Source organism: Solanum stenotomum, chromosome 10 (assembly GCF_019186545.1).
Source record: "Solanum stenotomum isolate F172 chromosome 10, ASM1918654v1, whole genome shotgun sequence".
Lineage (NCBI taxonomy): Eukaryota > Viridiplantae > Streptophyta > Magnoliopsida > Solanales > Solanaceae > Solanum > Solanum stenotomum.
In genome coordinates, this window is record NC_064291.1 from 31,380,976 (window position 1) to 31,406,314 (window position 25,339).

General features: G+C 34.0%; 3 protein-coding genes across 5 annotated transcripts; 1 reads left to right on the forward strand and 2 right to left on the reverse strand.

Moving 5' to 3' along the window:
• The first annotated feature begins 8,869 nt into the window (after positions 1-8,869).
• Positions 8,870-11,963, forward strand: LOC125878172 (G-type lectin S-receptor-like serine/threonine-protein kinase SD2-5). Its single transcript, XM_049559360.1, has one exon. The coding sequence runs from the start codon at positions 9,298-9,300 to the stop codon at positions 11,728-11,730; it is 2,433 nt and encodes an 810-aa protein (XP_049415317.1). The 5' UTR covers positions 8,870-9,297; the 3' UTR covers positions 11,731-11,963.
• A 273-nt stretch (positions 11,964-12,236) lies between these two features.
• Positions 12,237-15,334, reverse strand: LOC125878173 (calmodulin calcium-dependent NAD kinase-like). 2 transcript variants are annotated; one of them, XM_049559362.1, is made up of 7 exons: positions 15,134-15,334; positions 14,816-15,039; positions 14,616-14,680; positions 14,066-14,287; positions 13,544-13,996; positions 13,199-13,343; positions 12,237-12,500 (listed from the first exon to the last, which is right to left on the reverse strand). In XM_049559362.1, exons 2-7 carry the CDS (start codon positions 15,029-15,031, stop codon positions 12,261-12,263), a joined length of 1,341 nt encoding a protein of 446 aa, XP_049415319.1. In that variant the 5' UTR covers positions 15,032-15,039; positions 15,134-15,334; the 3' UTR covers positions 12,237-12,260. The 2 variants fall into 2 exon arrangements, with proteins under 2 accessions (XP_049415319.1, XP_049415318.1); XM_049559361.1 differs by having other exon boundaries at positions 15,130-15,328.
• Positions 15,335-16,002: 668 nt separating this feature from the next.
• Positions 16,003-22,371, reverse strand: LOC125878176 (putative L-ascorbate peroxidase 6). 2 transcript variants are annotated; one of them, XM_049559365.1, is made up of 11 exons: positions 22,162-22,371; positions 21,926-22,046; positions 20,924-21,039; positions 20,486-20,556; positions 20,256-20,298; positions 20,071-20,167; positions 19,612-19,695; positions 17,243-17,364; positions 16,793-16,859; positions 16,429-16,570; positions 16,003-16,355 (listed from the first exon to the last, which is right to left on the reverse strand). In XM_049559365.1, the coding sequence occupies exons 1-10, from the start codon at positions 22,313-22,315 to the stop codon at positions 16,465-16,467; spliced, it is 981 nt and encodes a 326-aa protein (XP_049415322.1). In that variant the 5' UTR covers positions 22,316-22,371; the 3' UTR covers positions 16,003-16,355; positions 16,429-16,464. The 2 variants fall into 2 exon arrangements, with proteins under 2 accessions (XP_049415322.1, XP_049415321.1); XM_049559364.1 differs by lacking the exon at positions 16,003-16,355 and having other exon boundaries at positions 16,376-16,570.
• Positions 22,372-25,339: the final 2,968 nt, after the last annotated feature.

Consider the following 25,339-nt stretch of genomic DNA (forward strand, 5'->3'; position numbering starts at 1 on the left):
GCATATTATAGGACATCGTGAAATAGTATAAATCATTCGACATCATATAAGGTTAAGGAAGTTTCATATAACCATTGTGTAATAAAACATGTTAAAGGTTTCATATATTATTTTTGTCAATTGTAATATTATTTGGGAGAAAATTATTTCTTTTTCCACCCTACTTCACAAATTAAATACATCTCTCGGTTTTGAACAATCAAAATCGACCCTTAATATCATTTAATAATACGATTAAATTCATTTACATGTCTATGTGCAAGGTGTTATAGTGGGTGTCACGCCGCTATAGCTAGATGAATTAATCTCCGCTATAACGAGGTTAGTCTGGTTTTAATGCAAAAAAAAAAGTCTCAAAACCTCTTATTTCTGCAGCTTCGTTCTTGGAAAAAGGATGGATGATTTAGGAAAGCTTTTTTTAGTTTTTCCACCAAGTTTTTTGGTAAAGGTAAGTTAATTACTTCCCCAACTTGTGTTTTGATTCGTAAGCCTTAGAATTTAGGGTGTTACTCTTGGAAAGGGTTTTAACTTGAATTAATGGTGGAAAAGACCCTTGTTGGGTAGAATGAACATGGGATAGCCCGGGGTTTAGAATTCGGTAATAATCTAGGTTTAAATAGGCCATTGTTCATTTATTATTGTATATGTGCTTGTTAACTGTGTCATAATGCATGCATGATATATGATTAAGGAAATCAAAAAAGATATGATATGTAATGAAAGATGTTGTCAATTGCATGCAATGAATGTGTTACATGAATGAACATGTGTGATTCTGAGTCATTGCGGTTGTGATTATGTTGTGTTGATGATTGGGATCAGGTGTTATGTCAGTACATATTGTTGTTGGTACGGGTACCATGTCGGTGCACTAACATCTTAAATTGGTACCACATTGGTACACTGACATCTGGAATGGGTACCATGTCGGTACACTAACATCTGAACAGGTATTACATTGATACACTAATAGTTTGTATCTGTGGGTATCATGAGAACTGGACTGTTTTTTGTGTTGTGATGATTAATGTTGTTATGCATATCCATACAGGGTAAAGACTGGGAGTCCAGGCTATGTTGTACTTGTTTGTAAATGTGTATTATTTGCTTAATGAATTGTGGTTGCCTATTCATATTTCATATATTGGAACTAGCCGATGATCATACTAGTACACTATGATTCTCTTACCGAGGGTCTGTGTGGGTGTTACTTACGATGGATTGGGCCGTGAAAAAGTTGAGATCAGAGCCCTAGGTTCCTTAATCTTGTCATACCAAAACAAATCTAGTAAAGTCTTGTGGAACGGTACAGAGACATTTGCACTTTTTTTTCAAGAGACTACATGACTTAAGAAAATTTCCCCAATTCCTTCTTTTTCGTGCTATATCCTAATTTCAATTGGTACATAGAGATTCATATTGGTATCTAACCTCTTTCATTTTTCTGTCTATATATGGTTAATACTAGGCACAATGGGGTCACAATATCAATTTCAGCAGCAGAACCAGTGGTTGGAGGCCGATGCCGAGGCAAGAAAGAGATAGGGGTAGGGGCAGAGGGAGGACAACACCTGCAAGAGGTGGAGCTCAAGCAGCGGCTGGGACAAGGCCAGAAACCCCTCCCCCACTCCAAGATCGTGTTGAGGAAGAGTGTCACAACCCAAGCCTACACACTGGACGTGACAGACACTCGAGAATCATTGCTGATCCCCAAGTGAATCCTCATCTTGGCTGACTACAAGCGGAAGACTAACTCAAGCATAAAAAACTTAAAAACTGAATAAAATAGTACATTCAACTCACCAGAAATAGGCAACTCAAGTCTTTAAAACATTTAACAAAATAAATGAAACAAACTTCTCAAACTTTACTATCTATCTGTGAAGCCTCTAATATTACAGAAGAATATCAAGACAAGACCCGCGACATCTCAAACTACTAGCTGTAAGATAAATGTGAAGTCCTCCGAAATATAAGAATGCTGACTAGAACATCTCATGACCTCAACGAAACGCATATTGATGATCCTGAATACCTGTATCTGCATTATGAAACGATGCATGCCAAATGGCTCAGTACATGAAATGTACGAGCATGTAAGGGTAATTCTAAAGCATAAACATAAGCTTGAACTGGTGGAACAGAAACATACTTACCTCTTCTCAACTCACTCAACTCAAAGAAACATAGTTCAATTCAACTCAGAGAAAATAGGGTTAACTCAATGATAAGATATTCAACTCAGTGAAATAAGGCTTGACTTAATAATAAGATACTCGATTCTGGGTACTCAACTCTAGATACTCAACTCAATATAAACCAACAATACAGATGCAATATATGGAAAACTTTTAAAACATTAGAAAGCAACTCAATGTATTGAAAAATGCAATAGTAACTCAGTTTGTATGCAATGATACAAGATAAAATATGCTTGTATATGAAAGTACAAAGTAAACTCTATGTATATAAGAATACAAAATATCTTTGTGGGAGTTTCTCTAACCGACAACCATCACTATGAGCTATGTGATGATACAACGTCTTGCCTCATGCTGCTAGGGCAGTCCTATACTTTGCCGGGGTATAGAACCTACTCACTAAGTGGATCCACTAGCCTATGCTAAAAAGCACTAAGGAATCATCTAAAAAGTATAACCATTTCTACCCATGTTGGCTACATGGTTTATGGGGGCTTATCGGTGTTCAATACTACTCCCAAAATATACTATAGCTCATATGTTTTTCAAAAATATAACTCTTTCTGTGTTTTGAGATTATTACTAAAAAATACTTCTCTTAAAAGAGATGGTACTCAGAACTGCTCATGAAAACTCTTTTGGAAATCTTAGTTTCCTCTCATCTTAAATGTAAAAACATTTACTCTTGGGAATACTTAGTTCCCATATATCATTTTAAAGAAAATGAATTCAGCTCTACTCTTCCTCAACTCAGTGCTCAAGTCCTTAAAACAAGTTTTAAAACAATTTGTAAAAAAAGACTTCTTAAATAGGGTTCATGCCGAATTATGGACGTGAACGACTCAATTCAAGGTTTTCAATAACCATGCATAGAACTCAATACTTGGTACTCAACAACTCCAGAACTTAAGGAGTCAATGATGCTACTCATTTCAAGAATGTTCGACTGAGAGGGTTCATGTGGAATTATGGGCATGAAGTACTCAACTCAAGGACTCAATGATACCTCTCATCTTAGGACTGCTCGACTCATAGGGTTCATGCGGAATTATGGACATGAACTACTCAACTCAAGGACCTTCATGGGTAACATGTAGTAGTCTCATGATTAGAAATATAATCTCAAAAGGATTAGGAACGCAATAGTCAAGACTTAAAACTTGAAGATACTACTCCTCTCAAAGATACTCAACTGATGGAGTTTATGTGGAATTTATGGGAATGATTGACTCGACTCAAGGGACTAAATAAACATATGGAACTCATATATACGACTCTTCTCATTCTCATACTTACTTCCTCAAAACTCAGTTTAAAACTCAAGTGTTGGCTTTGAAAATCTTCTTAAGATTGATAACTCAAATTAGGGTTCATGCTGAATTATAGACATGAATAAATCAACTCAAGGATCTCAATAAAAATATAGAAACTCAATAATTAGGAATAAAATTTTTAAAAGAAACATGAACTCAAGAACTCAAAATCAACTTATCTTAAGAATACTCAATCTAGGGGTAGAATCCTAGATTTCTCTTTTACTTATTTGAAAGTAGATGTAGGGCGTGAGGACGAACTAGTCCAATACTGTGATAGTCTTACATACCTGGAAGAACAAGGTAATTATGTTTCAACTTCCGCTCGACTCTCAAGAATATGTATGATTAGTTCATTAGTAGCATGTCAGTACCAAGGGTCCGCTTGGGATCATTCATGGTCTTGGGTGCCAATCACACCTAGGATCTAGACTCGGGTCATGACACTCCTAAAGACTTTCGGCCCAATTACGAGAATATCACCCTAAATCCTTCTCAAACACTTGGGTGTCGTTCATCCATCAAAAGTCTCTAGTTAACCATTTTCTCTTGATCTCAAGTTATTAGATGGTGGTTGGTAGCACCAAATTCCAATTAATGAACCTTTTTCCTAATTTGAATTTCTATGATCAAATGGGTCAAAATACAAGCAAGTTTTTTAGTAATGGTTGTCAATCATTTTTAAAGAAAACGTTAAGTGTGAAAGGGACTTAATACACAATAATCACCCCTTGATAAATGGATATTTTATTATAAAACATTCATTATCATCATCCATATTCTAAGCTTCATAACTCTAGTCATAAGTTTAGCTACTCATAACTAGAGGAAAACAATAACTATAATAAATTAAATTACTCGTTATCTTCAGAAAAGTTTAAATCACTATATGAAGAATAAATTATTCGTGATTGATATTTATATCAAATCGGTGAATATGTGATGTTTTTTCACACACTTATATTATTTAATTATGATTAACTAATACTCCATATACTTTTATTTAAATAAATCATTTTGCTATGGTTAATTACTATGATCTTTTGTGAATAACGGGTGTAGGTATATTATTTTCTTGTCAAAACAATTCCCAAATAACAAACTACAAGAGTGGGACTGTGGGACATTTGGAGGGAAATCCAAGAACTCAAATTGCAAGTACTTCCTCCGTTCCATTTTAATAATGTTTTGAAAATTTAAGTTTAATTGCTAATACTTTATATAGTTAGTTAATAATAAAGGTTACAATGAAATAAGATGTTTTCTTTGTCCTAAATTAGTTGTTACATTTTGTTTTTTTGAGGGTTATTAATCTTTGAAGTTAAGTTGAATTATATTAAATAAAAAATACTTTTATAATTAAAATTTAGTGAGTGTTAGGCCATATGATGAAATTTTAAAAAAATAATTTTGTTTCCAAAATAAAAAATGATATATTTGAAAACTATAAGATAGTAAAAGGACGTGAGGGAGTTGCTCGGATGGTAAACACCTCTCACTTCCAATCTGAAAGTTGTGAGTTCGAGTTACCAATAGAGCAAAAAGGGGTGGGAGCTCCTAGGGAGGGTAAAAAAGAGAGAGTAAAGATTATAGGAAAATGACTACAAATTGTCAAAATAAATAAATAAAATATATTTTTAATATAAATAAAACAAGTACTCCCTCAGTCCCTAATTACTTGTCTACTTTTAAATTGACACACCTATTAAGAAAATGATTAATGACATAGTGAGTTTATCATTTTACTCCTATTAATTATGAAGTGGATGAAAAGTTCTACATTTTTCAAAATAATTAGTCATTTAATTGAGGGTATAATAGGTAAAAAGAATTTGTCATTTCTTGATTTGTCAAAATGGACAAGTAATTAAAGACAATTATAAAAGAAAAAGTTGACAAGTAATTAGGGACGGAGTAAAGAACAACTAAGGAAGTATCCTCCTTTTATTTTTTAGTCTTTGTTGACTCTTTAAAAGTTAATTTGGTCACATTTCAATCCTCTACATTTAATTATCCCAACCTCCAAACCACTAGTCAGCAACTCAGCATTAATTTTTAGATTTCCAGTTGAATATTATCTATTAAACTATTCCATTAATTAGTCCTACAAATTACTACTATCCATCTGTAACAGACTGTGACACTGGTCCTACCAACTAAGGAGTAAACAATTTTTTATTTTTTTTTAATGTATGTATTGACAGCTTGAGAATGCCTCTGAATTTATTCAACTTCATGTGTTAAATATATGTTTTATTTATGACTTTAAATCTTAATAAATAAAATGCTTACATAAGATATATATTGATAATTCAAAAAAATAAAATAAGTAACATGTTAGAATTAGTAAATATAATCACTCGCAAGCAATCTTTTTACTGGTGGATATAGTCTCGTTGATATACTTGAAGTTGTGATGAAATGAGTATAGTATTTATATATTTTGATTAGAGTTTCAAATTTGAAAAAATCATGATACGGAACATTTTCTTCTTTAATGAAGATTATGTTATATGAATTAAAGGGGGGAAAGCATACAATTATCAATTTTGGGACCACTATTTAAATCATGATCAAAATTCATTTTTTTTTAAGTGCAGCTATTTCAAAAATGACTTAAGGCATAAAATTCATTTGCGTATGAAGCAAGTCATATACTACTACAAATATTTTTTACCAAAGGCTGGCTTGACAAGGTTGAAATTTCAAACTCAAAGCTAATAAATGATAGGTTAGTCTTGAAACTTACATTTTTCAATAGTTTAGATATAAATCTCAAAAAATGAGTAAATAATTTTAGGTGTGTTTCTAACATTCGAATATATAAATATTTGTATTTGTAATTTATCATGTGCATGCCATTAATAATGATTATCGTAAATAATTTTAATATTTAATTTAAACATAATATATATTTTACAGAATATTATTATACAATATTTGAATATAGTTGTTATAGAGGGATAATTTTATAAAGAGTATGTTTTTTATGATAATAAATGTGAATATGTGATTATTATTATTATTATAGGTAGAAAATTGGAGTTTATATCTCAGATGATCATTCAACTTTGAATAATTCACTTAGAAAGTCACTCAACTTTGAGTTGTTCTCTTAGAAAGTGACTTAACTTTATTTTATAACTCAAAACTCACTCAACTATTGATGTGTCACTTAAAAAGTCACCCAACTATTGATATTTCACTTCGAAAGTCACTTAGTCACTTTAAATAATTTTTCATTAAATTTTATAAAATTACAAAAAATAATAATAATAAAACTATTCTTTTAAAAATAATAATAATAAGATGCTTATTTTAATCATTTTATTGAGTTTGTTGAAATATAGTTTTTGTTTTTACCTTTTTTTTATTATTAAAAAAAAATAGTAGAAGGTTGCTACCGTCCGTTTTTTTTAATTACTTCTTATCAATTCCAACTTTTTTTAATATATATTTAATTCCAGTTATACAATTACTAGAACGGAAAAGGTTATTCTTTTTGGGTCAATTGCTACCGTATGTTTTATTCAAAAAGTTATTACTTAAATAATTGGAGCGGATCAATAAGATAATTAAAATAGATATCTTATTATTTCTTTAAAAAATAGTTTAAAATAAAATTATTTAAATTAATTGAATGATGTCCCAAGTGAAATATTAGTAGTTGGGTGACTTACTAAGTAAAATACTAATAGTTGAGTGACTTTTGAGTTATAAAACAAAATTGAGTGACTTTCTAAGTGAACTATTGAAAGTTGAGTGACGATCTAAGATATTAACAGTAGAAAAATGTTATGTAGAAGTAAAATAAATACATCATAGTGAAATATATATTTTTTTGATTTTCCACTCGGTGTCAAGTACTCACATTGAAGCCCGATTAAATTTGTATTTACACCAAAAGGTCCCACATTGAGGATAAATTGCTTCCTAACAAAGGTAACTCCATATCTAGGAGAATTCGAACTCAAACCCGAGACCTCCTTGTTGGCCAGTCCATCACAACTCAGATTGGTCATAGTGAAATATACCTATGCATTACTAATGTATGCAAGTGCCACAATAAAATGGTTACATAGTTGTATGTAGGGGTGTACATGGCTGGGTTGGTTCGGGTTTTCAAATATCAAACCAAATCATTTGTGCCGGATTTTTAAATCTATACACCAAACCAAACCAATAAAACTCGGGTTTTTTAACTTTGGATTTTTTCGAGTTTTTCGGATTTTCGGGTTTTTTCGGAAAAATATTCATACAAACATATAATTTACTTGTACTTCAAATATTTCTTTAGTTCTAACAAAATACAACTATCTAATGTGTTTCTTAAGAAAATAACACAAAATATTATATGAGTAAAGATACTAAAATATCCAACAAAAAATAATAATAATGAAATCGCGTAAAACAAATATTGCAAATTAACAAGTCATAATGAAAATGATCATAATTTAAAAGTACTAAATCATGCTAAAATAAGTTTAATAAGTATTAGTTACATGACTAAATATTAAAGGAAATAAAATTAGATTATGTAATTTGAATAAACTAATGTAAAATCATAGAACAAATATTCAATATTATTGTCATTCTTAGTGTTGAATTGATTATTTTTTTTCCTTTAGTATTAATTTAATTTTGTTGAACCATTTAGAATTTTAAGTTTCAAACTTGAAATAATAATATATTAAAAGATAAAAACTATGAAAAAGTACAAGAAATATTTAAAAATGATATCAAAGTAAATATTTTTATGTATAAAATAAAATTTTAAAATTATATATATAATGTCAGGTTATTTTTTTTTAGTTAAAACCAAACTAACCCAAATATAGTTGGGTTTTTATTTCCAATATCAAACCAAGTCAAACCAACCACTAGTAGGATTTTTATTCTCGATTTGACTAAATTTGAGGTTTGATTCGGTTTTCGGTTCGATTTTTGTACACCCCCAGTTGTATGTATTTAAAGCAAATGATGATGAGTTTAATTTCCCTTTATATTTTATAGGCATAGGTAATACTTTCCCGTCTCATTTTATATGTCACATTTTTATTTTGCACTTGCATTAACAAATGATATAACTTTATCCTTCTATCTTTATTTAATATTTTCTTAAGTCAACTTTAATAATAAATGATAAAATTAATTATCTATTTTATCAAGGGTATAATAAATAAAATATGATAATTTATGCATAAATTTTATAAAAAAATAAGTATTGTGATTCAACTATTTATAGAAAGATATGACATATAAAATGGAACGCGAGAGTAGTAGTTGCGCTGCAATTTCTACCCATTTCTCAGATCTCTCCATTTCTCTGACATAAGCACAAAACAGATTCATTGCCTTTCTTCCCTCTTGTATTCTCCCTCTCTCTCTCTCTCTTATCTCATATCAGCAAAAAGCCACACAAAACCTGCGTTTGCACCAAACAAATGCAATTTTGTTACTTCTTCTGTTCATCACTCTTCTTGCATACGTGCTGTCTTCCTGTGTAGACTGTCTTCCTCTCTGGTTGTTTCATTCAAATGAATTTTTTCAGAGCTTTGACTTGAATGAGTTCTTATTGCTTCTTCTGCTCTTGTGGGTCCTTGTTCACTTTCACGTTTTTTGATTCTTGGACCATAATTTCATACCCCATGTGAATGTGATAGACAATGTCATTTATGAGTTCCCTGCCTTCTTTCTTATCATAATTCTCATTCAACTTTTCCCCTTTTGAATCTGAGGTTTTGGTGGATATTTTCCAGATTGTTCTTGTTCCAAATTGGGTAATGGAGTCTTGGATTTCCCTTTATTTAGTAATGATCTTCCTATTTCTGCCTGAGACTTGTATAGCTAGTGTTCAGAATAAAGGCAGACTGAATCTGGGGTTTCAAGGCTCTCAAATGACTTGGATAGACAACGATGGATTAATTCTTGTTTCCAATAGCTCCAAATTTGCATTTGGATTTAACCCTACTAATGATGTTACCTTGTTCCTTCTTGTTGTCATCCATGTAAGTAGCTCTACCATCGTTTGGTCAGCTAACAGAGATTCCCCTGTTCGAAATAATGATAATTTTGTTTTTGATGATACTGGAAATGCCAATTTGCAAAGTGGGAAATCAACAATTTGGTCTACGAATACGGCTGATAAAGGAGTTTCCGCCATGGAATTGAAGGATTCGGGGAATCTAATTTTGGTTGGGAAAGATGGTAGCGTTATTTGGGAAAGCTTCACACATCCTGTTGATACTCTTCTGTCAGGCCAGAATTTCACTCAAGGAATGAAGCTTGTAAGCACTCCTAACAACAATAATTTGAGTTATTCACTTGAATTTAAGTCTGGGGATATGGTTCTTTCTGCAAGTTTTCAGCCTCCACAGCCTTATTGGGCTATGGGGAAAGATGATAGAAGGACTATCAATCAAGTTGGAGGAGGTGTCACTTCAGCAATTCTTGATGGAAATGCTTGGAAAATTTATGGTGAGAAGAGAGTGTTGCTCTGGCAGTTCATTTTCCCTGATGATAAATATCCAAATGCGACTCGGTTGGCTGTTCTTGGAGAAGATGGTTCCATTACTTTTAGCATTCTTCAAGATGAATCGAAGCTTGACTCGGGGACAAGAATTCCACAAGATGAATGCAGCAGACCAGACTCTTGTGATCCATATTTCATTTGTTATAGTGGCAACAAGTGTCAGTGCCCATCAGCCCTTCCATCTTGCAAACCTGAGACTGCTTCGTTTTGCAATAAAGATGTGGAGCTTGTAGATGCTGGGGATAGTCTTGGTTATTTTGCACTTGGTTTTGTTTCTCCATCTGCTAAAACTGATTTAAATGGTTGCAAAGCTTCTTGCGTTGGCAATTGCTCATGTGCTGCTATGTTCTTTGATAGCACTTCAGGGAATTGTTTTATGTTTGATCAAATAGGAAGTTTACAAGGTTCGGTTAATGGAGCTGGTTTCAAGTCATACATTAAAGTATCAGCTAGCCAGGGGAATGGGGATAGCGGTGGTGGAGGTGGAGGTGGGAAGGGACGATTACCTATTGTCTTTGGTATCGTCATTTCTTCGGCTATTGTCATTCTTGGCCTAATTTATGGAGGTATCAGATATCAGAGGAGAAAGAACAACAAGATGCCTGATTCTGCAAAGGGGAGTTCAGAAGAAGACAATTTCTTGGAGGGCCTATCAGGGATGCCGATTCGTTTTAGTTACAAAGAACTTCAGAATGCAACTAATAACTTCTCAATAAAACTTGGGCAAGGAGGGTTTGGTTCAGTTTACCAAGGGGTCCTTCCAGATGGGACTAGACTTGCTGTGAAGAAATTGGAAGGCATTGGCCAGGGAAAGAAAGAATTTCGAGCAGAAGTTAGTATTATAGGCAGCATCCATCATCTTCATTTGGTGAGACTGAGAGGTTTTTGTGCTGAAGGAACACACAGGCTTCTGGCTTATGAGTACATGGGAAATGGATCTTTAGAGAAATGGCTTTTCAAGAAGAACAAGGAATTCTTGCTAGACTGGGATACACGATTTAATATTGCACTTGGCACAGCAAAAGGCCTAGCTTACCTCCACGAGGACTGTGATGTAAAAATTGTGCATTGTGATATCAAACCTGAAAATGTACTTCTTGATGATCATTTCCTTGCCAAGGTCTCAGATTTTGGCCTCGCTAAGCTGATGACCAGAGAGCAGAGCCATGTTTTCACAACCATGAGGGGTACAAGAGGATATCTCGCACCAGAATGGATCACAAATTATGCCATATCAGAGAAAAGTGACGTTTTTAGTTATGGAATGGTTTTGCTTGAGATAATTGGAGGTAGGAAGAATTATGATCCTTCACAAAGTTCAGAGAAATCCCATTTTCCCTCATACGCCTTTAGGATGATGGAAGAGGGGAAATTGGAAGACCTTATCGATAGGAACTTGAAAGTTGAAGAAGAGGATGAAAGGGTCTCCATAGCAATTAAAGTTGCTCTGTGGTGTATACAGGATGACATGTCTCTCAGGCCATCCATGGCTAAGGTTGTGCAAATGCTGGAAGGGATCTCCCATGTCCCTTCACCGCCAACTGCTTCTCAAATGGGGTCACGACTTTTTTCAAGTTATTTGAAATCACTAAGTGGCGAGGGTACTTCATCCGGCACCTCTGCACCATCAGACTGCAACAGCGATGCTTATCTTTCGGCTGTTCGGCTCTCAGGTCCAAGATAGCATTTGCAAGAAGCATAAACATAGTCGTTCATGTAAGGGCTGTTGTAGATGATTGACAAACATGTGCAATGGTTTCATACCTTTTAGTTTTTCTGTATATTAAAATTATCTAGGAAATTTTTTTGCCATATTCGCCATGACAAAGGTTGGAGTTGATTGAGAATGTTTTATTTGTATATATATCAATGCTATAAATGAGTTGAAAATAAACAAAGAAAATGCATTTGGTAACACTCATCCTGGATTTCAAGTACAGCATGCGTGATGGTAGAATTAGCTGCATTATCTTGTTGCAGTTTCATGGATATACTAATATAGAACAGAAAATCGGACACTTGTTGTTCCTTTTGCATAGTTTCATTATACATATATATAAGTTTTATTTTCTAAAACCTTACAATTACATGCCAAAATTCACTATCAAAATTAAAATGTTTGATTCTCGTAATCCAAATGGTGTTACATAAATTGGAATAGTGGGAATACTAATGTATCTGCGGTTTTATCAGAACTAGTAGGAAGTAACTCAACTAGCTTCTCATCCTTTCAACTTTCTGAATAGAATACTTGAGTTCTTTCTGAATGTTGAGCCTCGAAGGCGACAAGACAATATCTTTCCAAACAGAGCCTGCTTGAAATGCTGGGTGAGGATTCTTGTAAAGTTCATAGATGGAGTTTGCTCCATCATTCAACCTTCCAACCATTTGCAGTACATTTATCTCATCTGGATCAACTAATAATGTCCTTTCTTTCTCCTTCCACCCTATCATCTGTTCCAATAAACCACATCAAAATTTACAATTTATACGAGTTAGCAACTACTATCAATTTATGTGACACAGTTTGACTCGGCAAGACGTTTGTTGTAGTGATATATAGCATTTAATTTGTTGCGCTATAAGACTTTTGAAATTACTCATGGTCTTAAACATGCCATAATATTTAGGTAGCTATAAAATCTTCTCCTTTAAGGATAAAATGAGAAGCTTATAGTTGAGATGTTTTCAAATATATATGTTCTTTTTGAAACACACTAATAAGGAAATAGTGTCACGAATGAAGGGAGTGTTGAAGTGTGTGACCATCTCATCTAAAATCTTAACACGCCCCCTCATTTTTTTCATGAGTCAAGCATGTGGAAATTCTTTTTTTATATGGATGGCGGTGATATTCGATTTCAAGACCAAGTACGTGGAAATTCTATTTGATATGAGTGGTAGTGAGATTCGATCTTAAAGACATTTGCTTGCTCTGATATCACGTTGAAGTGTGTGACTATCTCATCTAAAAGTTTAAGCTATTAGAGAAAACACAATTTTATTACTTAATAATATTCTTAACAGGGAGTATCCCATTTAGTATTATATTAACAAGCCATATGGTAGGAAAATTATAAGAATGTTGAGACAAATGAAAGAAATAAAAAAGCAGAAAATATTTTGTAGGAAGTTGTTTGGTTGTATTGTACCTTAGGAGGGCCCTCCAATGCATTAGTAGAGTACAATCTTGCACTGTCTACTATGTGACAGTATGTATGGAATGCACTTGCAAATCTCTTGTGTGATTTCAGTTGTGAATTCACCCTTACTGCTCTTCTACACATGATAGCTCTCCTGTGAAAAACAAGTAGAAATTAATTACACCATATATACCAGAACCTAAGTTGTGCGGACTCTTCACTTTCGATGCCGCACGTGTGTCGGATTCTCCAAAAATACACTACTTTTGAAGAATCTGACACGCACCCACCCGTTTACACTTTCGAAGAGTTCAAGAAACATAGACTAGAACTGGAAAGAATTAAATGTGTTACCTTATTCCTCTAATGACAGCTAAATAAGCATCACAAACAACTCCAACCAATTCTATTCTATAAGGTCTCCTCTTTCTATTTCCATCAGTGGCCTCTTGTTCTTCATTCAACTGTTCCCAATAGCTCTCAGTTACAGATCCATCATCCTCCACTTTGTATCCAACACCCATACGGTAACGTCTTCGGTGTACATTTCTTGCCATGGTTATAGTTTGCACCACAAAGGGTATCCATGACAGTGTACCATCCATTATGACATCCCTCCCTTCATTAAGTGCTGTTACAAGAAGCGATGATGCTGCATCAGTTGACGACTGATGTACCAATTCAGCTGTTTGAAGCATGTCATTGTGATGTCCCCTGGAACTAAGGGCTTTGTAAATCACATCTGATTCTTTGAAAGCGTCTGCTTCTATTACGACTGCATTAGCTGCTGCTCCTGCCCAAAATGGTCTACAAATTAAGAGAGATCATTAGTTAACGAGCAATTAGTCGAGTACATCTATAATGAATTATACTTACTCCTTGAGGATATCCTTGAGCACAGTGCTTTTACCAGCTCCCATACCACCACCCATAAAGAGTAGGACTGGACTTCTATCTTTGTGAGCCATTGGAACCATCACATCAGTGCACTCTGAATCATCTACTGAAACTAGCCCTATTGCTTTCATCTCCTCAACTAACGTCGTAAATACTCTTGCAACCTTCAGATTCTTTGTCACCCTTTCAAATCTTTGTTCCCTTCGCATCATTTTAATCCTCTTTTAAATTAGTAAATATAATATAATCCTAATACACTACAACAAAAACATCTTTAAGCAACAATAAATATTCACTTTAACAAGGATTGCAAAACGTCTTTACCAACATTAGTTAATTGCCATTAGATTCAATGTCGCTATACCCTATAGCAACATTTACAAAGAGTTTTAAAATGTGATAATCACTAGTAATTTCCTTAAAAAAAACATATTTAGCGACAAATAAGCTATTGTCATTAATTAATAATTGCGTGCTACAATTCATTTTTGGTGTAGTGATAATTGGATATATATAATTGTGGTAATACCTTGTAGCAGCCATGACAATGTTTTTGAGCTTCTTTTTTGGCTCTGCATGATCAGCACTCAAAATCTGAAAGATGATGTAACAAGAGAGGACTTGAGATATATATATATATATATATATATATATATATATATATATATATATATATATATATATATACTATATGCTGAAATTAAAGATCATGGATGTTGTTAAACAGACCTGACTGATCATATGAGAAGCATGGGTCCAATGAAATGCAAAGTAACTAAGGATACATCTCTCAAATTCTTCAACTAACTTAATGAATAGAGAATCAGCATCTGGTTCATTAGAAAAGAAGTTGTATATATCTTCTTCACATCCTTCTGATTTCCTTATGTACTCAGCTGATAATTTGCACAAATGTGGACATTCCCTCTTGTCACTAAATCCCATTTGTCTAGCTGCATAAATATATCCATTAATGATCATATAGGTATATTGTATAGCAACAACAACGACAACACATACAGATAAAAGAAGATGAAAATTACCTACATAATGAGAAAAACTCTCAAACCTAAGGATCTGACCAGTATTAGTAACTTTAGTACGAGGAACAATTTTTTGATCACGGATTTTCTTGAGACGATAATGCACAGCAGCAGCAAGAATTAATCCAATTGAAGATGCTACAAGAATCTGTGTATAGGATGCTTTTGAAGAACCCATCGCATTTCCCATGCAAATTATAATTATATACAATTACCTTCTTGTTTTGTTTGTTTTTTCCATTTCTTCAGTAAAAAAAAATGATTAATTGAGATTGATCTAGATTAAGGGATTAATCTTCCCTGGAAATGAATTAAGGCTATAGCTTAAGCTGCTGCATGTTAATCGTTTGTTTGTTTCAATGTTAACAACACGTGTTAACATTATATTTTTTTTTGTTTTCCTTTATCAAATTTATTTATTTTTGCGGAATAGTCGATCTCTCTACCAAAGAGATTAAGAAGATATACTCCAATATTTTACGAGTTAAAACAAATTCAAGGTAATATAATGTTAATTGGGGAACATTCTTCACATTTTATCGTGCATATTTGGCATTCTGTCAAGTTGAGAAACTAACTCCAACAAACAGAAAATAACAATGTTTATCTGTGCGCAATCCAAATTTAATTGGGGCTCCAATGCAGGCTCCGAACAACTACTTGTATAATTGATTTGATGGTATCAAATTACAAATCACAATACACCTGGCCCACACAGTAAAGTCATTTCGTAATTACTGGAGTGGCGGGGCATCAGGTTCTTACAAAGGCACTATGCCAGTTTGAATCAAAATAGAGATCCCCAGATTCTAAAAATAAAAAAAGAAGCCAAATTTACATATCAATAAGATCCCCAGATTCTAAAAAACACAAATTCATATATTAGGGTGATCACTTTTCTCTGATGAATCAATCACAACAAATGTCAAAACATGAGACTATTTAAGTGATAAGAACACCTAAATGAAGCTGCAGTATACTTTTATATGCATTTCCCTTCCTTTTTCCTATCATACATTTATTTAGATCAGAGTGTAACAACATAACGTTTCTTATGCGAGTAGGGTAGGTACTGGATTGCACAAACTGTTGTAGATCAATGAGTAGGACCAAGTTGTTGGAACATCGATGGTAGATAGAGCTAAGCCTTTTCATAAAAAACATGACTTCTAACCGTATTCAGTTCATTTACTGAACTTCAGCTGCAAATTTTCCGTTAAGACTGCCTGTGTAATCAGAAAGTAACATTTGAGTGCATTTGTTGCTGGGTCAAGTCTTGTATATACCAAAACAAGTTACCAGCTATGACAAGGTATTGCTGATTAATTTCAAGGACTACAATGCTTTCATCCAAGTTGCACCAGTGTCAACAAGTTTGGTATAGGCATTCTTGAAATCATCAAAAAATAAACTCTGGTCCTCAGCATACTTTGATATCCATCTGTTCAAGAAAGAATTCATTACTAGACAAAAGGTCAATCCTGAGAGCGATGGCTCTATAACTTGTGAACTGAAAATAGATTAGTGAATTGAAAATTCTGCCTTTCCGCTAGCGGAGGTGTATGTTTACTTCATTAACTTTTGTCAGGATAAAATTGGAGAAGTAATTGTCCCAAACCATAATAAAGGAATCTAAATAGCATAAGGTCAAAGAAAACCATACCCTACACATTCATCGTCTTCAACAAGTGCCCTATCAGAGGGAAGTCCAACCATACTAGTCATGCCGCCTGTACAGATGAAAGAGAAATAAAATACTACAATATGGTTGAAGACATTAAAAAAAGGAAATTACGCTTTATTATTCCCATTATCATATGAATAAATTTCTGGAAACAGGGGTCTTCTATTATCAGAAAGAGTGTCATCATTCCAGATAAATACTGAAGCATAAACAATTTGCAGCTCAGACTATCCTGAGCCTAGTCTTGCTTGACAGTTTTCTGCAACAATCATCTAAACTCTAGGCAAGTAGGTACACGGATTTCCATTTCAGAAAGATATGAACATCATTGCTTCATAGGTTCTGATGATTCGGTGTGCTTGCTATTTGTTTCAATGAATTAAATATATATACACAACCATTTAATATCATATGAATGCCATTTGTCACCTGAGGACAACCATGGCTTCTCCATGAGTATCTTGAAGTATTCATTATCAAAGACGGTTGGATTCCCAAACCCTTTACTTCCCAGAGTATGCGCGCCAGACAAGGCAACAAGTTCCTGAGTTCTGCCAACAAAATGAACAATCCATGGAGATTACGCAGGATATCTTAACATCGATAATCAACAGATCTAGCTTTTTCTTTCCAAGAATAGGTGAGCAAGAGGTTGTACTGCATAATTTTAGAGTTAGAGCCTGGACTGCTCAGACCTCTGACAACTGACCATGATTATCAAAAGCCAAATATTTCAATAGTTGCTAAATACCAAGCTGAGAAGTGGCTTTTTGGGTTTTTAAACTGTCAGTCAATGAATTCTCAAACCCAAAGTACCGAACTGATGCGGCTAATAGAGGAGGCAAAAAATCATGAGTTATGGAATTTTGTTCAGCTAAGCTGAAATTCCATAACCTCGAGGCAGGGGAAAGATTATGGAGCAATTAAATCTGCTCTTTTGGCCATGATCATGCATTCACTCACAAAATATCATACGACTGACACTATAGTGGCATATTGAATATAGATTGCCTCAAAAAGAAAAAGATATATGGGGAAAGACCAGCTATTGAAAATTTTGAATACATTTAAGATAAACCAGTTTTGAAGGATACCGATCAAATAGTAAATCTCCTTTTCTTCCTCTAAAACCATCATTTCAGATGAGTTTCTGAATATTGCCTAGAATAACACCAACAGGTCTAAGGTTTAAAATGGTTACTCCTAAAGACTGGCTGTGCAATATGCTCCTTATGCATGATTTAGAAACATTGTGTATGTCATGGAGGTTAACAATTCACCATAACCTATATGCTATATTCGTATTGGTACAGGAAAATGTGAATTAGTGTATACAGTTGTTTCATCAAATGTTAGCACAGCGTACATTAAATTGAATTGTCTAACAAAGCCACGTTCTTGATATACATGTTGTATAAGTATTATTTGTATGCATTGTGCAAATGGGAGGGGCTAAACTATGAATCTCATACTCATGCATTAGAAACTCAGAAGGATAAGGAAACAATCATAAAGAAAATCCAAAATCAGCTCTCGGAAAGTGTAAGAATATGTTAGAATTGTCTAAGATTATAACACCGGAGAAAGAGAAACAAGATGCATATGAAACGGAAGAAATACAGAAGTACTTCACATGCTTCACGAAATAGAGCAGAACTAATGGTCGTTCACTTCCACAGAAAACAAGAGAACAGAACTAAGTTTACTCCATGTGAATTACCAAATCTTATTTATCCACACAAGCTACAGTGACAAAATATGTTATTTATCACCATGTTTGTCTATACTGCATTCAATATTACTTAAAAGGATTACTAATGCTACAAAGCCAGTTCATTGGCAAAGTGCTTAACCTGAAAGCAACAGTTTTATGTATATCCCACAGGGGGTGGATCTATGTAGAAGGGTGGGGGTGCCATGACACCCTAACATCTTGGTTAAAACTCTGTATATATGTGTGAGAAAATGTATATAATTACTAATCTTGGCACTCGGAGTAACAATAGGGCACATGTTGCCAGTGTTGGAGAGTCAGGTTTTTCTACCCGTGAGATGCGAGTTAGAACCCAGCCTGGTGCACTTTTTAAAACTAATTTAGTGTGCTGCATCGAGGACTACACATATTCTAATCAAAAAGCACACAAATCTGACAAATGGTGCTTCCTGGAATGTTGGTTAGAAGATTATAGGGGTGCAACGGTTCGAAGCCCAGCTTGATCAGTTTTTTTGACAAATATAGTGAGCCTATATTGTTAAAAAAATTGGTACAGTCGAGAAATACAGCCCTTGATCACAAATAAAACTCAAACAGACCAATGAGCCAAGGCTCTTCTATGTTTACATAATTGATGATAAATTATACTTATTGCTTTTTAAACATCGATAAAGCTTAACGCTGCATAGGCACCCAAAACTTCCAAATCCAGGATCTACCTCTGCTTACCCAACATCAGTGGAAATTAATACAGAATGTTGCAAGTGAAGGAACACCCTAGAAATGCCAAGAAAGATGCAAAAGTTTTTATGAATTGCAAGACTCATTACTTTATCTGAAGAAGCTATTGAAGGGGGAAACCCTTAAACGTCTTTTGTTATCCACTAAAGCAAGGCAGAAGAGTACAAACAAGATTATCTATTTGTTTGCTAACAGCAACTGGCAAAAATAAACCTAGTCAAATTACATGAATGGCATCACAACAATATGAGAATGCTAATTGAATGGTATAACATGGAGTATAAAGAGAGCAGAAGATGAAATAAAAATAACAAGTAGATTTTAGTATGGTCATTAGACTCACGAGAAGCCTTTCCTTTCAAAACATTGCTTCAAGCTAGTGGCATCTAGTGATTCTTCAGGAAGTTTTCCTTCAGGATCCGGCACCCTACAAAGTCAAAATCAACTATGAGAATGTAGATAAGGCATAAAAATTACGACAATCAATTGAAATATGGTTTCTTCATGCATTAGGGGTTTCCTCATGGTAAGTTTCGGGCAACTGGTGCTTAGATGGAAAAACCACATCAATTTGAATGAGAAGGAACTATCCACAAAGGGCTTAAATTAAGATTGTAAGTTACTTGTCAATTGCTAAATTTAAGAGATTCAGATGAGCCTAATTATTAAATCTTTGCATCCCCATTTCTACACAGCATAAATAAAAAGATAGATGCAATCAAATTTCTCTCCACATTTACAGGACCTACATCTTATATTAGCAAAACATAACTATTATCATAAACTAAAAGATAAGCCTCACATTGAATCAATTCTTCCCAACTGAATGGGGATACTAGGTCCACCACATAATGAAACAGCTTCAGCTCCAGCCAAAGCTATTATATCAGCCCATGAGACTGAGAACAAAGCCAATGATTAAAAAAGTTATGCTGGAACAAAAATGATAGGTGAACTAACAGCAGTTTATTGACTGAGACAGTTTACCTGATTGCACAAGATCAATTTGACTCTTCGCTTTGTCCAGAATCTATAGAACAATGCATGGACCGAGATGTTAGCTGGTTGAAGTCCATATGAGAGTTCATCAGTCTTTGGAAATGGTAAACAACTAAAATTTAAAATGAGAATATCTGCAGACTGTTCCCAAGTATGGTTAAAACAAAACAAATGATGGAGTGACAAAACAAAAGCTTATACGTAATAAAATCGCTCACCTTTAGAGATTTCTTAAGGCCTTTGTTTTCGGGTCTGTCGAGTTCATATACTATAGAGCCATTCATACCCCCTAATATAAGAACAATTGAGGTTGATATCATGTATTCAGGAATGGAAGACAAACAATTTCTTCTTTCAAGTACATTTGTATACTGCACAAATTTATTTTATTTTTGGATAAATACAAAATAAGATATATACAGGTTTTGCAGGTTAATAGTGTTAGAAGCATTTCCATCTGCATTTTATGATGTTATAACTCTTTTAGGCCAGCTCTTTAGATTCTAAGAAAATGTGATAGCTTACAAAGTTTGTAATTGAAAGCTGCTAATGTTTGGACTAGTGTTCTTCTGTTTTCTTCCTCTTTTTTTTTTATGCAAGTAGGGGGGGGGGGGGGGGGGGGGGGNGGGGAAGGAATAAGTGTTTCAAAGTATTACCAATTTTCTCATCAATTTCAAAAGTTCCTGCATCGTGGAATACAAGGCGAAGTACACCAGCAGCTTTGCCCTTGGATAATACCTTCCTGATCTCTTCCCTTAACCGAAAGCTCTCACTGCCAAGAACAAAAAGAAAGTTAGTGCCCCTTTTAGGAATACATGGAGTAATTACATTTCTTAAAAGAAATAACTTGAAACAAAAAATTACATTGTCAAGCATATTTTGTTGAGATCCTAATTGTGAAAGTGAAATCAAAGAGGGTCAACATTAACTGAACCTACTTGCTCACATTCATCTTACTATTACCAACTTGTCACTGCTAACATAAAACCAAAAAAGGTGATCAAGCTTATCAATCTATGCCTTTTTTTTCAGTCCAAGCAGCAACTACCTATCTTCACATACGGATGACTCTCAAAATGTTTCATATTTCAACTTTCTACCACCAAACTATATGCTTCAAGAACATTTGGTGAAGTGCCTTCAATAAGGAAATCAGTAATCATGAATTTTGGAAAAAAAATCACTCCTAAAATGGTTGATGCTACTGGTGGAAGTATGATAAACTAAATTCACCTTATGTGAGCAGAATCCTTCCTCTTTCAAACTCAAATTCTCTCATATGTTCTCTTAGAATTTATAATCTAACTGGAGCATAGAAATATAGAATCACTAGAAAGAAGTGTGTTTACTAAAACCCAACTTGAGAGAACTCTCAAATCGAACTTGCACATAGGAATCATCCATAAATAAAATAATTAATACATGTGAATTGTGCTGGACTTAAAACTTCAACTTTTGAATGACGAACATGGTCTTCAACACCTACATGTTAACCAATATACTTATTTGCAAATTTTACTTATCTTTGTCTATCAGATTTCTTGACAATTAACACCACTATTTGGATCTCTTCAATGGATTCATTTTACAAGAAAGTGAAATCCGAAAGGGCAGTAAACCTCTAAACAAATTTCTGAAAGCAATGCATTTGAACGTACTCAGCAGCAATGGCACCAACACTATTGTTAATAGTTTCACACGGCATAACAAGAGGCAAGGTAATCATAGATAGTAAGGCTCTCCTTCCACATGATAACGCTTTGTAAATAACACCTTCACCTGCAATTCGAAAACAAAAGACCTATGTCAAATTAACAAGTATCAACACATTTCAGATAATAAAATCCTTGGAAGCTTCACTAATATTTCATGAAATTAAAGATTAATTGCTTACTTGAACCGTTTGTGGTGGCGGAAGCTCGAATTGTGTTGCTACCAAAGTGTGCTGTTCGAGAAAAATTGGCCGGAAAGTACAACTTGGAAGTGGATGTAAAGGAGGAAACGCCGGAACTGAGAAGCCAACAATCGACGGCGATGGTGTTACTCATCCTCAACAGCGCTACTTTGCGCTATCCTTCAACTTCTTTTTGAAACCACAGAGACCAATGACTACAATTTATTATTTTAGAACCTTTGTTTGAATTCAAGTTATTGTGACATTAGTTACCAAGGGGTCGTTTGTAGAGTGTATAAAAAATTAAGAATAATGCTAAATATAGTGTATTAGTAATTAATGTTTGTATTAGCAATGCATATATTAGTCATGCTTGTATTAGTTATATATAGATTATTTTAATGCATTTTTTGGTTTGATTCATTAAATATAGTATGTATTGCATTAAAAAAATTATTTACAAAGATACCCTTTACTTTTATGATGGAAAATATGTAAAAAAGGTTTTGAGGGACAATTGAGTCTTTTATCATATTAATGCATGCATTAAAACCATTGCATTGCTAATACCTAAAAATTCATGGTATTAGCAATACACACCTTAATTCACAATACATAGGTTGAAAAAGAATATCAAACAAGGTACTAGTAATACACAAGACTAATACATGTATTGTTTTTCTTCCTAATACACTCTACCAAACTACCCCTAAGAGATAAGTTGATGCACCAGTTAAATGCGATAAGTTATGCTAATTTTTTTTTTTTTGAGTTTTGGTTTGTTGTATTTAATAATAAATTTTAAAAATAATTTATTTGTTTTAAAAAATTAGCTGCATGAATATGAAAAAGTGATGTATAAAAAAGGTTTAAAGGAATATTTTTGTCATTTACTTATTTTATCTTAGAATAACTTATTCTAGGATTACTGTACCACCCAAAGGAAGATATAACTTTTCACGATACTCATTATTAAACTCGGGACAAGTATCCCGGACTTGCCAATTAAACAACAAATTAAGTAGCACTATAATTTAATCCCAAATGAGCATGGCGTCGCCTAAGTTGATAGTGTATCAAGTCATACCTCAAGGTTAGTCAACGATGGGATACGAGAAGGGCGATTCGCCCAAAGACACAAGGAAAAATAAGCAGATATCACCAAATTTGTCAGTGCCGACAAATAAGATGGCTGCTAAAAGAGCGATATTGGGGTAAAGTTCGACGATTAACTAAATTCACAAAAGCGAACTCTAATAGGATCGCCTAGTGAAACTCAAACACCTGAAGCTTGGAGTATGAAAAGGGCGAGCCAAAGGAAGAAGGGCAATTTGCCGAATGCAGTGGACGAACTAAGCTAATTTCATTGAAAACGACACAAAACTACTTTTTGAGTAAAATTTTGGAAAACTATAAATAGCCCAGAGGAGAGAGAAAAAACGTCTGAAAAAATTGAGCGAAACACTCTGAATTTTCTAGAGAGATAAATATTTGCCATTGAGCCAAAACACTTTTAATTGTTGAATCTTTGAGATATAAACTTGAATTTGGGAAATTGAAGTGGGGTTTGAAGTGGTTCTGCTATTAAACATTCAAGTTCATGCTACCCATGGCTACTCTCATACAAGATCTAATTTATTTACACTTCATAATGTGTGGCTAAAATCCCAAACTCTTGGGGTGTGATTATGGGGTTGGGTGTTGATTTAACTTAGTAGGTTTGTTGAATTTCTGTGTTCATGACTATTAATTACAAATTTGACTGATTATCGGGTGATTAATTCATGAATTGAGGTGGCCAACTTAGTTCTAGCTCTGATCTCCGGTTAATGCTCGGAAGAGATTAATTTGAGTGGGTAATTAGTTCAATACTAGCAATATAGGTTTGATGTCTATGGCTTGCTTGAAAGAGAGGTTATGGGTCAGATCTTTTTGCCCTATTCTTGAAAGAGAGAATATAGTAAGGTATTGAGTTGTTTAAAAATGACATATAGATGAGACTGAAAGGAGAATCTATGCAAGGATGTTTTGAGATCGAAAGAAGATTAACATAATTGATGATGACTTAACCTATTTTTGACTAATTAGCTACATTGAGAAATTGTAAAATACCCCAAGCAAAATCAATAACTAATCCCCACATCCCAAGAAACCTTTAGTTTTGTGAATCATCAATTATTTCCATTTTGATAATTGAGTTTTAGAATTGTTGTTATTGATGTCGGTGTACTTCTCAACCTATTTTTTTATTTCAACTTAAAGCGAATGAATTACTTGTTAATTATTTAATAGATTCTTAACAACACATCATTCCCGGTGGGATTCGACCCCAACTCTTTGTTGGGTTTTTATTGACAATGATTGCTCACTCTTTTAATTAGTTTTGGAGAGTGATTTGAGCGTTATCATGACCCTTGTTGATTGATTGATGAAATGCTTGAAAGAATGAATGTGGACTTGAAATGTATGATTCATTGTCTCTTCCGTGTGGTGTGATATTACTTGTGTGCATTGATTGTGGAACCCCGTGATGAGACATATGATGAATTATGATGGCGAGGTCTTTGTCGGCGAGTGTGATTACGCTGAGGTCATTTCTAGAAAGTGTTTGTAAGACTGATGTGAAATGATTATGGCTAGTGATTTGATATAAAGCCGTTGGAAAATGGTTCTGGCTAGTGATATTGTGCTGATGAGAAATAGTTCTGATAAGAAATTGATTATTTTGACTTGATGCCTTGAATGTGTTTGCATGATTTGCTTGTTAATTGTGATTGATATACTTGTTGTGTATGGCTGAAATACTTGACTTTGAGATTGACTTACTTGATTTGTTTGACTGATGATTTGCGACTATTGAACTGCGGATATTAGGCCTTATGAGCTGTGTATTGTTGAATTTCTAAGTTGGGCTGATTTCTACGTAAGTTGTAGTTTGAGGAGGTTCGGTTGGAGTGTAAGGGGTATTCAGTTTCTATATAGATGCCTTGTTTATTAGGTTGCTTACTGGGTACCGTGTTCTTTGTACTCACCCCTTGCTTCTACACTTGTGTAGGTTCTAAGCCCGGACTCGTGTGATCTTCTTCTTTTTCTCTTGACATTCGAGGCTCATTGAAGGATTTGAGAGGTAGCTATTTCTCATCCCGGCAGGTCCCATTTTCTTATTATTATTCTTTGT

What these genes read in the sequence shown, in the direction of transcription:
- LOC125878172 (XM_049559360.1), top strand. Translation starts at nt 9,298, where the DNA reads ATGGAGTCTTGGATTTCCCTTTATTTAGTAATGATCTTCCTATTTCTG.
- LOC125878173 (XM_049559361.1), bottom strand. Translation starts at nt 15,319, where the DNA reads ATGGGAAATGCGATGGGTTCTTCAAAAGCATCCTATACACAGATTCTT. An exon ending in GCTGTCATTAGAGGAATAAG is followed by an intron (nt 13,344 to 13,543) that starts GTAACACATTTA and finishes TGTTTTTCACAG; the next exon opens with GAGAGCTATCATGTGTAGAA. An exon ending in CATTGGAGGGCCCTCCTAAG is followed by an intron (nt 12,501 to 13,198) that starts GTACAATACAAC and finishes TTATTGGAACAG; the next exon opens with ATGATAGGGTGGAAGGAGAA.
- LOC125878176 (XM_049559365.1), bottom strand. Translation starts at nt 22,315, where the DNA reads ATGAGTAACACCATCGCCGTCGATTGTTGGCTTCTCAGTTCCGGCGTT. An exon ending in GCCTTAAGAAATCTCTAAAG is followed by an intron (nt 20,299 to 20,485) that starts GTGAGCGATTTT and finishes ATTGTTCTATAG; the next exon opens with ATTCTGGACAAAGCGAAGAG. An exon ending in AATTGATCTTGTGCAATCAG is followed by an intron (nt 20,168 to 20,255) that starts GTAAACTGTCTC and finishes CTTTGTTCTCAG; the next exon opens with TCTCATGGGCTGATATAATA.